Here is an 18,174-nt window from a genome sequence, read left to right on the forward strand (position 1 = left end):
AAAAGTAGTCCAGAAATGTACAGCATCAGGGCCATGGCCAGGATTTATGAAACACTGAGCCCTGTCCTTATTACACACCAATAAGTACAGTATACTAATCGTGATACTGTTTTGCCAGTTACTAGTATACAAAAATACCAGCATGCTTTGCCATTTATACTGACAGGAAATTATACAATACACAAAACATGTAGTGCTGGATGTGAATCCAAGAGCCATCCAAATGTTTTTCCTTAGATTTTATACTTATTTTAGTTTTCCAACATATTTTGGAGCTGTTTACCACCAACCACAGTTTCCTTAAATGTTTTCCAGCTGTGAGCGTCTCCTCCATTTCCTTTTCGCATAGCATTGAGGGAAGGAGAATACACCAGCATCACACTTAAAAATAGACCGCATTTAGTAAGCATGCTGCCTGTTCTCATTCACATACTTTATTTTGTCACTTTTCTGGTGTTAACGCATACTCAACAGTTCATCAGTTCAGCTCATCAGTTAGTTGAAAAAGGGCGTATGTTACTTATTTTCGCAACTCAATCAGACTTTGGGAACAATGCTTTTTTTTAAATAAAATAAAAACAGCTGGATTGAATAAAAAACATCCTGTAATAAACTCTGTTTTGTGAAAAGAAGCAACACTTCATAATAATGAGCTGAGTTTAATTGTGATGAACATTTTTTATTTAATGAGCTGAGTTAAAAAAAAAGTCACTTATTCGTTTTATTTAGTTAAGCTCTGTAGAGCTGCAGAGTTGGGTGATAATTCACTGTGGGTTTGTCACTACGAGCGGCCCCTTTCTCAGTCATTCGTTCCATTGTTAATATAAAAATATTGATTATAGCAGCTTTAAATATTTTGAGTATTTATTCATATGATTATTTATCACAGTGTCTTATTTAATATTTGCTCATACTTGCACCCAACATAAATACCTGACCTCACTAATGCTCTTGCAGCTGAATGGGAGCAAATCCCTGCAGCCAAGTCCTAAAATCTTTGGGGGAAACCTTCCAGAAAAGTGGAGGTTGTTGTAGCAGTTGATAAGGTAGATTTGAATATGTTCAACATTCATATTGACCATGTACTGTAGTGTAGCTTGTGTGTGAGTGACATTTTTTGAGAATCACGTGACACAAGCAGCAAACGAGAAGAGACACAGGACACTTTTGACAGAGTCACATCATGCTTTTATGACGAAAAGGAGTTCATTTACAAGACAGACAGTATATAAAACATACATTGAAATAAAAAAAGAAATCATAGTGTGTTCTATAGACAAGTACATTATTGGCTCACCCTTCCCTTTGAGACCAAGCAGCCATGGGACTGAGCAAAACATGGGTGCCCCCTGGAGAAAAGAAGCAGCAGTTAAATTCTATATTACTATACCTACACTATTTACAGTTCAACAGTCATTTTCCTCTGTCAGACATGGCAAGGAGGTCTACAGATTTGATGACATGATATGGCTAATAGATCGAATATGTACAGTTTCTGTTCTCCACATCCAAGGATCCACACATCGCGATGCAAAATTGAAATGTTATAATTCAGGTACAGTCAGATGTTCTTGCGGCCAGAGAGGATGAGAGTCCAAATTTGGTACTTACAGTCTCTATTGTGAGCCAGTCATATGCTTTAATGATGGATCAGTTGACACCATTCAATCCGACAAGCTGAACAGCTTGTCTTTGTGTTAGCTCTGCATTTATATGGAGCGCTCAGCACCCATTCCTAGGTTTCAGGAGTCAGTAAAGACCTTGTCAAAAGGGAACAATTATGCATTAGTGCAAAAACTAAAAGTGGTCGATTAAAAAACGTTCTGAAATGTTTAACGAGGTCGGTGCCAAGTTGATAGAGAGACAGAGAGAAAAGACAGAGAGAGAAAAGAGAGAAAGAGGAGAGAGAATACGTTTACCCCAGCCAAATTTAAGGAAATAAACTATATTTTCCATTAGAGGGCTCCAACAAATACAGAGCTATACCACAGTGACAGCTTCCTCTGAAGAGTGGGAGAGGTAAGAGAGCGTTACATCGGCTCAGACCTGGGGGAAAAAAGAGTCGGAAATGTGGCACCATCTCGTTCTTAAAAGAGGAAAAACATCTTAAAAGGTAATGTGGAAACCTAGGAATGAGTGCCAACCAGGTCTGTAAGAGCTCTGTACGCCTCCTCCTACTCCAGAGGGATTCTGGGAGAGTGGCAAGGTTCAAGATAGATCAATGAAAGGATGCCATTAATAATCCTATCCCCATACAGCATTGATCAGTCCCACCATCCTGCTTAGAATATCAATCGTTTTATCTACAGCTTATACATCCTCTGTGTGTGGATAGATATGTGTAAAAGTACAACCATCCCAAGTAAACAAATGCTTCTTTTGCAAGATGCACACGTCTTTAAATATCCGTGAATGCAGGTGCAGCAGATGATATGCCCCTCGCTTTGAACTGTACCAGATTAAAAACACTTTAATGGTCCCACCTGCTCTTACAGCAAGTCTGTTTCAACCAGTCCCATGGCCAGCAACAATGGCACCCATAGCTCTCCATACAGGTGTAGATGAGAGTTTGGCAAGACCAATCACTGTATACAAAAGGCATGCATAGATTAAACCTGCTAATACCACAAGAAAGAAAGTTTTGTTTCTCTAGAGAGGAACTGACCGTTTGCCAATCAGCTCTCAGTCGTATGCAGAGAATGAATGATGCTGACATTTTTATCATGGTTTGTTACTGTTTGTTTTGATGGCAGTGAGACTGGCGGGGGGCGTCAGAGAGTATTTGTCTAATCTACAAACTGAGTCCCAGCAAACCAGGTCAGAACGGTTGCTTTTGGTCAGATGGAGGCCTCTCCTCAGAACTCCCTTTACACGACGGTGGCTGAGGGCAGACACCCACGGCGGAGAGGAGGTCACGCTATGGCTATAGGAAAACAATCAGTGAACTACTGACTTATGAATCTAACAGTCAATTTCCCCTTCTCCCTTTAGTTTTTTCACTGTATGAGACCCAGAGCTTTTATTTTCCCACCACATACAATAATAATGGTACATCAGCATCAGCAGTATTGTCCCATTTGAGACTTTTACTCACAGTGACCACTTGGGGTCAGTATTGCCACATAGAAAGGGAGGCAGTTGCAATTGTCTGGTCAAGGTTAAGATGAAGCAGATGTGCTGTTCAAGGTGCTTTAAACAATCCTGCAGCAATACTCTGAAACACGTCCAGTTAAACCTGAATGTCAGTTAACAACGACTGCTTTGCATTATCATATCTTTGTCCAATTAGAATAAATTACCATATCTCTATTTAACACATATGTAAAAAAAGAAGAAGCTAAAATAACACCATGAATTTAGCCTCCAGTATTTCTATGTTCAGAGAGGTCTGTTATGGAAATGAAACTAATAAGCAGAGTAATCACCCAATCAGCCGGGCTCACTTCTCCGTCATCCCCTTACTGCTCCTCTCAGCTCTCATAATTCAATTCGGGTCCAATCCAAGCGCAACAGCAGCTCTAAGATCTGGAATGGGAGCTGGATTCATTTAGAGCAGAAACTATAGAATAAGACATGATGGGAAAGCAAGGTAATGCATGTAAAAATGCATTCTTCTTGGCCAAATAATGAGAGAACAGCTGAGAGGACTGGCCCTTTAAAGCTGGGGTAGGCACTTTTTCTTTGGTGTCGTTGGGGGGATAATCGACCAAAACCTTTAGCATATTGCAATTCAAGTGGTCTGAGAGAAAACTAGACTTCAGCACCTCGTCCTGGCTCTGTTTTTAAGGCTTTAGAAAATCTAGTCCATGACGGGAGACTTTGACCAATCACAGGTCATTTCATAGAGAACGGTAGAAAATCCTGCAGAAAAAGTTGCTGTTCCTGCATTGGCAACAACGGCCTACACTGCAAAGCAACCCAAAAAAGGAAGACAGACAGTTTAAAAGAGAGTCTAAAGAGTCTGTCAATAAATGCAATAAAACACATGTCAGCGTCGGCGAAGCTTTTCAGAGATGGAGAGAAAATGTTGCTAATAGTTGAGCCTATTGCTAACCTTAGCCAAAGGCTCAAGGCTGCGGCTAACTCAAAATAATGTGCATGCAGCAAGCTAGAGTAGAGCCTTGAATCTCAGTATGTCATCTCAAACTTGTGTGCCAAGTTTGCAAAGAAAACAGGACGGTAATTCTCATAGAATTGCCGCTATATAACGGCATCTGGATCACAAGCCATGATCGGGATGATGACTGTATGACTAGTACTCGTACAGGTTACTGTATGAAGCGTGTGCATATGCCAGTGCAGGTCTGATGGGAGGGGCTTAGGACAGAGAGGGGAGAGCTGCAGGAGGACTGTATTTAAAAAAATATACTTTTGACCTTTTCTAGAAAACTGCCTACCCCAGCTTTAATTGAGAAATAGAATGGTAACAATGTTACAAAATAAAAAAAACGGAATAATTCAGGCCATGATTATTGGTGTCTCGGTTCTAATTTTGGTCTGCGTCTTTGAAAAGTTCCCAAGTGGAAGGTAGTGAGGTTGCTGCTGCTGTAAATGGGGCGTCTAGACTACAGTACACCAACCCCAGGCAAGGGCGAACCGGAGGAGGGAGCAGGGGATGGCTCAGCCTACTTTCTCAAGTATCACGGCAGAAGAGATGAATTAAGTTTAAGCTCCACTGGTATCTACAAACACAGAGTCTGTCAGCCAGACTAAAGCAGTGGCTTGGCTGCAAAGCTGTGTGTACAGGCACCTTTTAAAAAAAAGAGAGCTGAACAATTGTTTGGCAGTGTCTTTCAATTAAAATGTTTAACGTATTTCTTTGTTTCGTAAAGCCTTAGATAATGGTTCTCTGGTAGAAAATTGAAGCTGGAGGGGACAGGAAAGCATCTTCTAGCTTTCAAGGACTTGTGGGGGGAGTAGATACAAGCGCTTATTTTCAACCTTGACCAACATGAAAATGTCTGTTTTCAGTTAACGGGCTGCTTCTTTCACAAAATGACTCAGTGAACCACAGTAGGCAGAAAGTGAGTGTAGGTTCATAGTCACGGTGTTACTAAAACAACCCAACCCCCCTTTCTACATTTGCAAGTTAAAGTGTGACAAGATATCATCAGAGAAAATACATACAGTACAGTCCGTGGGTTTTCATATCCAGAGAAAGATCCCAGAGCGGCACTGAGCAGAACTGGGAAAGTTCCAGAAGTGCTTTTTCAGGAATGAGTATAGGGCGTGAAATGGGAACCAATGTTTTTTTTGTTTTTTTTAGGGAACCTGGGTCACCCCTTTCATCTTTTGTCTCCACTGATCCTATCACTGCTCCGTGTTCGATGGCATCACGAGGAGCAACAAATCATAACACGACAACACTGACTCACCGACCACAGAGAACACGTGTCTACTACCACACAACCATAATCCAGCCTAATACTGTGAACAGGGACAGCAAGGGTTGGAAATGTTAAGAAGACAGGGAACAGGAAGAGGAGGAGGGTAAAGAGGGGAGGAGAAGAAGATAATAAAACCCCAAAACACCCTCATCTACGCTTACATTTGTGATCGATGTTTGCACAATAACACCATCGACAATCACTACAGACATTCTCACTGTCTTCTAAGCCTAGTTTTCACTGAGAAATACCGGGGAATGGAAACACAAAAGGGTCAGCTCAGGGATAGGAGACGTCCATAAAGGAGATGTCCTGTTCTCAACACAAAAATGGCCACTGACACTGTTAAAGGCGATGTAAAAAGGCTGATACAAAAACCGTGGTTTGATCATCCCTCACAAGGGACAAAAATGGAGTTTGCAGGATTTTCTTTTTGCAAATGTTTCGTGAGTTTGAGGTTCTCCAAAAGTTTGTGTGTCCTTTATAAGTTCTTATTACCTACTAGCTAGTTTTATAGTGTGTTTTAATAGTTCACAAACACCCTCAGATTGACTTTGTGGTGTACGAAACTAAAAGTCATCATGCTAGTCTAAAATGTCCTCTGCCAAACAATAGACATCTCCAGGGAACTTTGAACATAAATAACATACTGGAGATAGAATATCAGGCCAAAGAATCAAAGAATATCAGGCCAAAGAATCTGAGGACATTAAGAAAGGCTCTTTAAATAACATTAAGCAAGAGCCAAGTCAGGCAGACTTTGTTATGGACAATTAGTAGCTGTCTACAATGTGTGCGTGCAAGGCTGTCTTGAGACGAAAAACGTGATGTAATGCCTTTATGTAGAATGTTTTTTGGACACTATAAAACTGAGTTCAAATGTTAACCTGCACTTCTTCTCAATAAAATAAACCACACATCTGCAAACCTCTTTTTGTGCAACAACAGTTTCAAAATGCCAAACAATAAATATTAAACTTAACTGCCGGTCCTTTGTAAGTGTAGGTATGATTTTGTTATTTTTCTGCATACCTAGAAATGTGTTTCAGAGTTAGTATTCATGCAGTTTCAAATGACTCTGAAATATCTGATTATACTAACGTTACATTATTGGCATAATGTTTAGTAACTTGAGGGATATTTGCTAAAATATTCCCAATTTACATTATAAGTAAACAGCAAATCTGTTGTGTCAGGTCCGATATGTCGACCATATTCCATTTACTCTTCACTGTGAACGGGTCATACATTAGCCGACTGTTACTGTGTGTAAACAACTAATCTCAATGTAAGAGCTAGTTTGCTTGGTGCAGCAGTTAATAAATACTTTTAACTATAGGCTACATTTGAACTTAGGAAAAGCTGGCGCATCAACTCGAGAAAAGGTAAACTATTCAGTTGTGACACTAAGTTAGGAACCACTGTTTTAGATTATATCTCATTTCTTGATGCCTGGTTCCATTTGATATGCACACTGAGATGCAAACAGGCACAAGCACTGTCTAGTGTGTGGGAACTTTATTAGGTGTTGAGAACAGAACAGTCCCACATGGAGGACAGGGAACTTTAACACGGTTAACAGCCAAAAGGTCACGGAGAACAACAACTGAGGAAATGAAAACAAGAAGTAACAGAACACTTCAAATAAAGTTTTTCTTTTTTTTCATTTTTTTTTAAACCACAGTACTACTCTCCACTATACGATGCACATGGCGTGGGTAGGGTTAACACGACTTCATTTACATTTTGAATCCTTGGTCTCCAGCCAGGGACCCCTCCCAAAGGAGGACCCAGTGGGGGTGGGGGTGGGGGTGGGGGTGAGGAGGGGGGATGCACTGGGCTAGGGGGGCAGAGACATTCGCACACCGACCGTCTCAGAGGCAGAGAGAGAGCAGTCAGTGTCACACTTTGTGATCGCTACGGTGCTTCATCAATTTGTGCGTTTATTCATGTGTGTTCAACTGTGATTCTTGTTCCTATCAATCCAAATAACCTTCACTTCTATGTGTGTGTTTATGTGTGTTTATGTGTGTGTAATGAAGTGCAATTTTATGCAAGACCAGCGACAGCAGATGGTCCTGTGATCATCACACCAAAGATGGCAGTAGCAATAATTATCATTATATAACTGAATCATGCACACGCTACTATATAAAAAACAACCTACACATACTATGGCTTTGTTTCATAACTCAAACATTTACATCATTTCTCTCTTAGAGAATTCATTTTGGCTTTATGGCTCTACATACATACAGTATTGCTGGAATGTTATATTTGAACAGAGCATGTATGTGTGGTTACGTAGGCTCACTTTTCCTGAGAAAAGGTGCTATTCATATGTTGCTATGTGTGTTTTCCCCTACTGGAATGAGTGTGTTTGTTTGAAGACCCAGACAGTGTGACTGTGTGTCCTCTCTCTGCCTCTGAGTATGACCCAACTCACCAGGCTGCTCCCCCCTGGCAGCGCTGGGAAGGTCAAGCGTTCACCAACACAGCAGAGGGCGGGGGCGGAGGCTGCCAGGTTGACCCATGAACGGGACTTGTGATGTACGGGCCTCTTTATCTCCCTCTCCTTCTACCCTGCAACCCTCCTGTGGCCATGAGCCCAGTCCCAATTGCTCTCTGTTGTGTTGGTCGCTATGGTTACTGTGGCTGCCCGTGTCCGGTGGGCTTGACTTCCTAACCAAACCCTCCGGGCCACGGGCAGCTCTCGGCCAGTGCGCTCGTCCCAAACTCACACAGCTAACATTGTCGCAAAATCTCACAAAGAGGAAAAGGCCAAATTGTTTGTCTATTTGTCATTTATGTGAATGGTCCAAATCTAGTGCTTCTTATCAGATACTATCAGTTCATATTTTACATCCATTGAGCTTGACATATCATAATGTTAATGGAGAACCCTCACTGTTCAGCCATGGTCAGAATAGATAAAGGAGGCTGCTATATTTCTATAGAAAAACCGGATCAAACTGTCTTTCAAAACATCTTTTTTTATTCAGTGGTATGAACTTACAACTTAACTCTTAATTTATTTATTTTTCCTTAAATTTCTACATGCATGATTCTTAACAAGGCAGACTTTAGAAGAGCATAGCTACAAATTATATTAATGGATGGTAGCCAGGTCTCTCTGCATCACATATGTTTTAAAATCCCAGACTGCATATAATACAGTAAAGGGAAATTTTAAATGATAAGAGAGATTTTTTATTATCTCATTACTGTAACAAAGAGACAGGGCTACCGGTATCACACAGCTCAGTATTCATGCCAATTTCCAAAACTTATCTCCTCTATTATTCTTATCAAGCATGGATGGCAAGTAGCTCTTTAAAGTCTATCAATACTGTAGTTCTTTACAGTATCATTTCAACGCAAGCTGAATATAAAACCCCTGAGAGGCCGAGAGTTCAGTGTTATTTTGTTTTCATTCACAAATTAAACCAAATCGTGTCATGGCATGTTTTTGACGTGGGCGCGGAACTTTTGAATAGAGCCATGATAGACAGGATCTTTTATTGTGCTTTCACACTTCTTTGCGAGTCAGTGGCTGTGTGTGTTTGCGTGTGTCAAACACGTTTTTGGGACGTGCTCATGCCTCCCCCGAGCGACCCCTGGCTGCGTTGTTTCATATCATTTTCATGTTGAACTTCCTGGTCCCTCCCGAGGAGCTGCCGGTGACGGGTTCAGATTTCCGGAAGGAGTACTCCACTGTGAAGTTGTTCTTGCGTTGCCCGCGTCCCCGGCTCCACACGAACAACAGCAGGAAACAGAAGAGAACCACCCCCAGGAACGTGATGCAACCCATTGCTGTCGAGACTAAGATGGTGGTCAGGTCCAAGGTGAACTTAAGATAAACGCGCGTGCTGTTCAGATTTGTGTCGTTGAAGAACTCGCCGCTGTACAGCGAGCGGTTGAGAAAGAAAGCTGAGGCAGCATCCAGCGGCTGGCCACGCACTGTGAGTGTGGCAAAGTAGGTGTCATTGCCTCCGGCGTTACTGGCGATGCAGATGTATGTTCCGCTGTCGGTAAGCTGGGCGTAGCGGATCTCCAGGGTGCCACTTGGGAGAACAGTAATGCGCCCTGAACTCTTAGCTGTGATCCGTCTGCGCTGCGGGGAAATCCAGACAATAGCAGGTGCAGGTTCTCCTTCAGCTCGACACAGAAAACTCACGGGTTGGCCCTCACGAGCGATCACCTGCGGGAGGTGGAACAAAGGAGTGCACGGACTAATAAATGCAGGGGAGTGAGAAAAACACAGCAGAATATATACACAACAAAATCTGCCAGTGTTATAAAAAAATGCTGTTTGTGCTTGTAGAATCAATTAGAGTAACCTTACTAATCAAACCATGAGCATGTATTCATTTGTTGCTAAATATTAAATCTAAATGTAATCATCTCCATTACCTGCTGCATCTTACGGTTGCGTATCTTAGGTTTCTGGCATGTAAAGTGATCGAAGAGTGCAGAATCGGTGAAGGCGCTGAGGCTGACCCCTTGCACCTCCACCGGCCCCGCACACACCGGCACTCTGCCGTCAAAGTTGAGGGTCTTGCGTCTTTGCAGGATCCACAACAGACGGCAGTCACACATCAGGGGGTTCCCATCCACTCTGAGGGTCTCCAGACTGTTGACAGAGTGGAAGGAGCCCTCTTCCAGAGTTTGCAGGTCGTTGGAGGAGAAGTTGAGGACTCGGATCTGTCGAAGGCCTCCAAAGGCATGGAGCTCCACTGTCATCAACCCTGTGCTTACCATGATGAGCTCCTTCAGCCTCAGCAGGTCCTTGAAGGCCCAGGGCTCTAGTGTGCTGATGGGATTGTAGGACAAGTTGAGGTGTGTGAGGTGCACCAGGTTCTTGAAGGAAGCGGAGGGGACAGAGGTGATGTTGGTGTTGGTGATGGAGAGCCAGTGGAGGTCCAGGCCCTGGAAACTAACAGGGGAGATGTACTCCAGGTACGGCCAGTGATCAATGTCCAGACCCCGCAGGTTGGAGAGCTTTCGGAAGTTCTGGTCCTCCAGGGCAATGATGCTGAGATGACGGAGGCGAAGGGTGACCAGGCTGCGCAGGTAGGACAGCGTCTGGCCAGAGATGGATGTCAGGTTGCAGCGCTCTATTGTGAGATCCTCCAGCCCCAGCAGCCCTGAGAATGCCTGGGAATCAGAACGATAAATGGAATGTTCAATTGTGATGTTAAACAAACAGTAGAAAGACCAAACTGGTGACTAAAACTGAAAGGTCAATTATAATGATGTGAGCAAATACATGTTTTGTTTCTGTTAAGAAATTCTAGGAGTTTGTGGTGCCATGAGTGCTGTGGAAAGTGCCTACAAACTAATTTGACAACAATTTCCCCCCACACTTGCTAAACTTTCAGTTTCGTTTCCCTCTTTTTCATGATACACATTATCTTCCTTTGTTAAAGGAATAGCTCAACATTTAAATAGAAGGCTAGTTAGTTAGTTAGGTAGCTTAGCATAAAGACTAGAAACAAAAGGGGAAACAGCTAGCCTTGCTCCAACAAATGGTAACAAAATCTGCCTTGTTGTCACTGTGAGGTTGCCAGCAGCACCCAAATAAGAAATAGCCTCACACACAACCCCCCATAAAACCACAATTTGTCATTTTTCCACTTCAATTTTTGTACGGATTAAACAAATGAGATATAAGATGTTAATTATTTCCCCTGTTTCCAGTCTTTGTGCTAAGCTAAGCTAACCAGTTGCTGGCTGTAGATTCATATTTAGCATACAGACAAGAGAGTTCTATCGATCCTCTCATTTAATTCTTGGCAAGAAAACAAATAAGCCCATTTTCCCAAATGTTGAACTACATACTTCTGAGCCAAACCAAACACTGATACAGGCACTATGGCTGGCAAATAGCGGCTTGGCATTACTGTTTATTTACAACCACACAGTATATTCCACTACTGTCAGTATGAAAGTGGGATTGTGGGATCTAATTTCCTTTCAGGGATTTAAAAAGAAATAAAAATTCTTCCATGCAGTTCTTCATTAGTAACACAGGGATGATACAGACAAGATGCTGGAGAGCTTACCTTGTGGGAGATATAAACCAGGTCGTTGTCTCCCACCTCCAAATGTTTCAGACTCCTCAGATCCTGGAAGGTGTAGTCCAATAAAATCACCATCTTGTTCTCGCTCAGGTCCAGGCTGGTCAGATTGCCCAGCTTAGCGAAAGCCCCCAAGGGCACCAACTTCAGCTGGTTTCCCCTCAACTTCAACACTTTAAGACTCTGGAGAGAGGCGAAGGCATTGGGCTCTAATGTGGCGATAAGGTTCTCACTGAGGTCCACCTCCTCCAGCCGCGGGTACGGTGCCAGGTCCCCTGCTTGCACCCAGCGGAGCCGGTTCTTGCTGAGGTCCAGGAGTTGTGTCTCGGTGGGGATGCCCTCTGGGATGTTGATAAGGCGCCGCCGCTGGCACGACACCGACCTCAGCTGAGCCGAGCACTCGCACCGTGGTGGACAGGCCTGGCCACTTCCTGGCAGCGTCAAGGTTATCATGGCAACCAGAGAAGCAGCCAGGACCAATCGCCACATCCTCGGCCATGGCACTAAGGCACGCCCACCAGAGCCAGGAGAGCCAATCATGGCCCTGGCCCTCTGACTCCTCGCCTGTCACAGGCAGGGTCAGTACACCATACACCTGCAAGATGAAACAGAGGGAAGAAAGGGACAGGATAGAAGCAAAGAGAGAGAGAGAAAGTGGAGACAGAAAAAAAAGAATGACTAAAGACATTATAAGAGGATGTGAAAAAGATCATCTCCCAAGCTGAAAATTACATCCACACGGCTGTAAATTATCTATATTTCCTGCAGTTTAAGTAATATTGTACCGAAAGCTGCGAAGATCTGAGACATATCATGACACGTCATTAAAATACAGCTGACGGGAGCCCATTACAGGAACATGGATCTGTGTAAGATATTTAAGATGATTTGTCTTTTTCACGAATTGAACTATGGTTTCAGTTGGAGAACTGGGACACTGGGAGCCATGCGAGAGAGCTTCTTGCTTCAGCTGAATTCATGCATGCTGCATCTCCTCAGCTCTCCTTGCCGCACTGAAACGGTTGCTCCATTTTGACGAACACAATGAATTTATTTTCACCACGCATAAACACAGACTGAGCTCAACAGTCACATTATGCCCGGAAGCCACGCACGCCGCGGCTATGAAACGTGAAGAGAAAAAGGTGTTTGAATCCCTGTGTACTCAAGTCACATTATGTGTTTCATCAGGTATGTGTTGATGCATGTATGCGTAGGACGTGGCATTTTGCTGGGCATGAATTAAAAATCGTTTTGGTCCTCCTGGAGATGAATCACTCGTGCTTTAACATTCCTTCAGGCAACCTGTCATCTCTCCCACACACTGGTTTTAACTCAGGGACAGTCAAAGAGCACCTGGCATTAAATCTGGAACACAACTCAGTGTCCGTCTAACTAGAAGTAAGTAGTAATACTTTTATACTTCAGTGTAGAAACAGGAAAGTTGTTTGCTTTAATGTTAGAAATGTTTAACTCTTCACTATTTGCACTACTTGGTTGGTTTTGCTTTCAAATAAGGTAGAAATAAGAGAGACTATATCATCATCACCACCAGGGAGTATCATGTTTAAATACACTCTGATGCTGGCAGTGGAGAAAGGCAAAGCCAAGCAGATTAATAATATATGGGTTGGTTTGTGCTTAAAGGGCAGTATTCACAAAAGTCGCCAGTCTCTCTTTGCGTCAAGTCTTTCTTGTAAGTTGGATTTAGAAAACAGCCTCTTGAAAGTCTAATCATATCTGACTGTTTCAATGTGTTGGCAGGATGAAATGAGATTTAAGCTAAATTTAAACGATGGCAGACATAATTCTTTGCGCACATGCTCAAACCTCAGATATTTTCACACATCATCACACACACACACAAACGGCAGTAAAACCTCCAGAGATTGTGTCTCATCTACTGAGCCTCAGGGTTGATATGGTAAGTCCCACAGTTTTGTGACAGGTCTGGAAAACACTCTTGTTTACAGATCCCATATCTGAAGGATCTGGTCGAAATCTCGCTCAATTTTTTTATTCGCTGGGAGACAAAAAACGCAGACAGAGAGAAGCTGCTGTGCAGACCGCTGCACAAACTGACCCAGTTCTCAGCAGCAAATCAGCCTCGCACTGTCAACCAGCAATAACTCATCATGACCACAACAACGGAGCAGCAAACCTCAGCGTCTCCGTGGAGTCGAGCCCAGAGAGATCGGAAAAACAAACAGGAGTATACAGATGTTCTGAAATAACGAGCTACAAACAAAATTAGCGTCTGCGTCCCTGCACAGGCTAGATCATTTTTTGTGGCACATGATGACATGATGATATTTCCTCTTCTTGCACCTTTTACTTCACTACTAATGTTGCCTAGAGGGTGAATCCTAGTGACTTTTCACTTATTTAGTGAAATATTTCAATTCCTACAGAATGGACCAGTGGCGCCGACAGGATTCTATTTTATAGTACGCACAAAAAAACGCGCTGAAGCTGTTTACTGTGCCAGAAATGAGCTGTTCTTATAATATTTGATGAGTATGAGAGTGTGCTCCTGTAGCGTACTTTTATCATATAATAATGACCAGGTCATGAAAATATTAGGCTACAGGTGGTTGTTTTATGCAAAAGTAGGAGCGAGATGGCTTAAGGAGACACGTCAGTAGGATTAGAGAGGGAAATGAATGATATAGGCTATGTTATAGAGTAGAAAAAACGCTGTGTGCCTATTACTTTTGCCGAATACAAGGCATGAACAATTTATACATTTATGAATTAGACAGGTTTCACAAAGTTTAAGATGTAGCCCTAACTCAACACCTGGCGAAACGGCTTTAAAGGGAGTCTGGGCCCTGGGATCAAACTTCTTTCGCTGTTAAGGCTACGGTTTGTTAAACTTGGCATGTTTACCATCTTATTTGAAGTCTTTTTCATTGGCTAAATGTAACACAATGATAAAATCAGTTCCAGAGAGAGAGAGAGAGAGAGAGAGATAGAGAGGTGGATGCGCTCAGAGCAGATGGTGAGCATGTACAGGGATAAGAATAACCTGATTTCTCTGTGTGCCATGTACACATCATATCCTTAATATGATCAAAAAAGGGGATAAGCCTCATAACCGGAATATTAATGTCCATGTTAACACACATGATTCAAATAACATGCTAGCTCCGTCCGTGGGTTAAGCTAGCATAGAGTCTTAGCCTTTCTTCACTCCTGTGTGACAGCAAACCGAATATATTTGAGGACATCCGCTTGGGCTTTGTGAAACACTGATCGACACCATTTTCTGACATTTTATAGGACAAACAACTCATCGATTAATCGAGAAAATAATCAACAGATTAATCGTCAATGAAAATAATCGTTAGCTGCAGCCCTAGTACAGTATATAGTGCCTGTGTGTGTCAGTTCACATCTTCCCAGCCCTTAGGCACTGTGATGGATGCCGCCTGTCTCCACACACCCCTGATAGTCATTCTACGGGTCAGTGGCAGCGTCGTAGCATGAATCAGTCAGCTGACATTGTGGAGGCAGACAAGGTCCTCATTGCTGGACTCAAGGACAGGCAGGACTCTTTAAAAACACACACACACACACACACACACACACACACACACACACACTTTATCAAGCACATGGACCCAGAGGAGTACAGTGTGCAGGCGAAGACACACCTTTACTCTCACTCCTGTGGCAAATACTGAGGATAACTTTTTTTTTTTTATTAGGTTTTATCAGCAGCCTGCGTCTTTATTCTGCTTCAAAGCTCAAGGTAAATCTTACAGCTTGTTCCTGCAGCTGGACAGCCAACACACATAAAATCACACTAGGGGTACCTAAATCTACACTACAAACTGTAAGTCAATGTTTGCCAGATGTTAAGGCCACAGCAGTGGCAAATCCAAAAACTATCCAGAAAGATTCTGACACAGGCCAGCTGTCCAGGGAGAACGGCAGAGAAGAATGGGAGGAAAATCAGCCCAGAAGCTAAAAATAACTAACTTGTAGGAAGACCTAATGAACAGATGTTGGGGAGCAACATCCCCGTCCAATCACACATACAGCATATCATCAGCCTGCACAGGCACAACACTGATGACCATAGCCAGATGTCTCAAACACCAGATGTTACACCTGATTTTACAGACAGGATAGCCTGATTAAAAACACCATGTTGCCAAGAAAAGAGGCTTCCAAAATAACTATAGAAAAAAATAAGGTTGTGGTCATTGTCTGGTGTGTATTTGTGTGTTTGTGTGGCAGTGTGTCTGACCATAAATAGGTCCTCTATGTTGACTGGTAGCCTTTAAAAGCCTTTATATTCAGCCAGCAGAGCGTGGTTCTCCTCAACCCTCGCATCCCTGCTTCGTGAGCTTTGTCTGGCTTTTTCGCTTTTCTTTATCACACACACTGAGCCCGCCGCCACACACACACACACACACACACACACACACACACACACACACACACAAAAACTCTCACAATTTAGCATCAGTGATGTAGGCGCAATCGAGCAGTAAGCAGGTTTTTAGAGAGGGCTTTTGCATTTTATTGCAACCGAGGTGCAAACATGACAAGTTTTTTACTTTTCAGAGGAAAGCTGACAGTTTGTGCTTTCCATTCCTGAGTAGCTATAAGTCCAATATTAAATCTGTGCTTAGTCACTTCATTTTAAGCCAAAGTCAAGTGTGGAGTACAGATTAGTAGCTCTCTAATACAACTGCAATGAATGGGGAGAGAGAAGGGGGAAGTAAACAGTCGGGAGGGAAAACAACTGTGGTGAATTTGTTCAAAGCAGAGATTTATGATTTCAGTAATTCTGGAAATTCTAAGTTTGGTCATATTATTCTCTAAGCAATATCAACTAGTCCAAGTCAACATGAAAGTTTCTGTCTGAAAGTCTGAAAAGGTCAAATAAAGTTTATTTGTGTCTCCTCTAGTCAAAGTTTGAGACTCAAAAAGGTTTCACAATGCCCACATTATCAGTGGAAAACAAAAACAACAATGCCCAAACTTAAGAGCCTCGAAGATAAAGGAAAACTGTCATCACAACATAATTAGGTGGAGAAAAAAATGAAAGAAGCCCTAGTTGGTGGCTCACAGAGGGGGATATCCACAGCCTGGAGTGGGAACACAAAGATACAATATGAATAAAAACCTGAAAGGGAAAGAACTCACAAAGAATCAACGGAATACGAACACTTGGTCAACATTCACAAAGTCTCGGTCGCTTGTCCACATCGTGGACATCATTACAGCGACACCAGTGACCATAAACCACTGCTCCCGATGTTCACATAGAAAACTGAGCATTGTTTTTTTCAGAGCTGTTCAGTGGGCTGCAGAGTGACACTGCAGTTGTTTTGAGTTTGCAAAGAGAGACGATACTCACGAAGGCGCTCGGTGCCACGCGATCCTACTGTAGCTGCATCCTCTTCCTCTGTGTCACTGAGGCAGCGAGTGTTAACTGATTGAGGCTGACATGCTGCCTGGTTTGACCTTTAGCTGATTAGAGCCACAAACCTTTGACTTGAATGCTGCAGTAATGTTTCATTGGACCGACTAACTATCTAGTATTTAAACAATCATTTAAAGAAGTAATCTCCTGTAGCTGTGAATGAGGGGTACGTATATACTTGCTTCTGATTGGCTTTTCCTTAGTTCATTACTTTATGATTCATTAATATAGGATCTCCGAGTCTGTTCTAACTCATCATTATCTACTAAAAGTAGTCCATTAGGAATTATTAGAGAAGTACTTATTATCAATTCATCAATTATCAAATAGTTCTTGATTCTTTCCTCACTCGTTTCTCAATGAATTCATCATAAACTAATCATTAGCTACTCTTTTATAAAATTTGACATTAACTAATGGTTTATAGCAGTAAGTTCCTTATTTGTTCCCTGGTAACTAGATGTTCGTACCATATTGTAAAGTGTAAACGGTTTCCCTGACATGTTGCTGGGAGTCGGAGTAGGTTCATTGATAAATGTGTCTTATTCTTCACCTTCATCAAAAAACAACTTTACTGCAAAGTGGCTTTTCAAAGCATTTTAATTGTAATTCTTTGAGGTTTGATAAGCATGGGCCCAGGTCACACAGACAGTTTTCACACAGCCTTTGCATGTGTGTAGACGGGCTGCTGAGCTGAGAATGCAAGGTAACATATCCACACTTTCACTCTCAATCCTCTCATATACTCCTGAGAAGCCGCAACACGCACGCACGCACACACACGCACACACACACACACACACACACACACACACACACACACACACACACACACACACACAAAAAACAGATCTCTGTGATTTCTCTGAGCTGATGTCTGTATGTGTGCATCTTTCCTGAGAAGCACACCAAAGTGACACGCCACCAAAACCGAGAGTTAGTTAGCGAAAAAAGTGGCACGAGCTGTGGAAGCCAAACTCCAGCCTCTGTTCTCCGACTGCTTCAAAGTCAGCCAGAGTCGCATTGAAACTGAACATCAGCGTGTAGGATGCAAAGTGCATCACGAACAATGCAATGCCTGACAGCCACAGAGGAACAACACAACAAAGCTAAAACAAGCGAAGATAAAACCCCACAAGACCAAAAAATAAAAACTACGTGTTGCTTGTTCATTAAGGGGAAAAGTATCTCTCCACGTCCCCAAATGACTTTTTCAACAAACACACCCCCCCCCCCCCCCCCCACCCCAAAACTATTTACTTTCATT

General features: G+C 42.6%; 1 protein-coding gene across 1 annotated transcript in view; it reads right to left on the bottom strand.

Annotated features, from left to right (window-relative positions):
• Nucleotides 1-1,162: 1,162 nt before the first annotated feature.
• The window catches only part of lingo3b (leucine rich repeat and Ig domain containing 3b), a 41,070-nt gene continuing 24,058 nt past the window's right edge, over nucleotides 1,163-18,174 (bottom strand). The window contains exons 2-4 of the mRNA XM_078263571.1: nucleotides 11,453-12,062; nucleotides 9,801-10,544; nucleotides 1,163-9,588 (exon numbers count right to left, since the gene is read on the bottom strand). Coding sequence (XP_078119697.1) covers nucleotides 9,019-9,588; nucleotides 9,801-10,544; nucleotides 11,453-12,007 — 1,869 coding nt within the window. The 5' untranslated portion in view covers nucleotides 12,008-12,062 and the 3' untranslated portion in view covers nucleotides 1,163-9,018. The remainder of the gene's footprint in view (nucleotides 9,589-9,800; nucleotides 10,545-11,452; nucleotides 12,063-18,174) is intronic.

Source organism: Sander vitreus, chromosome 12 (assembly GCF_031162955.1).
Source record: "Sander vitreus isolate 19-12246 chromosome 12, sanVit1, whole genome shotgun sequence".
Classification (NCBI taxonomy): domain Eukaryota; kingdom Metazoa; phylum Chordata; class Actinopteri; order Perciformes; family Percidae; genus Sander; species Sander vitreus.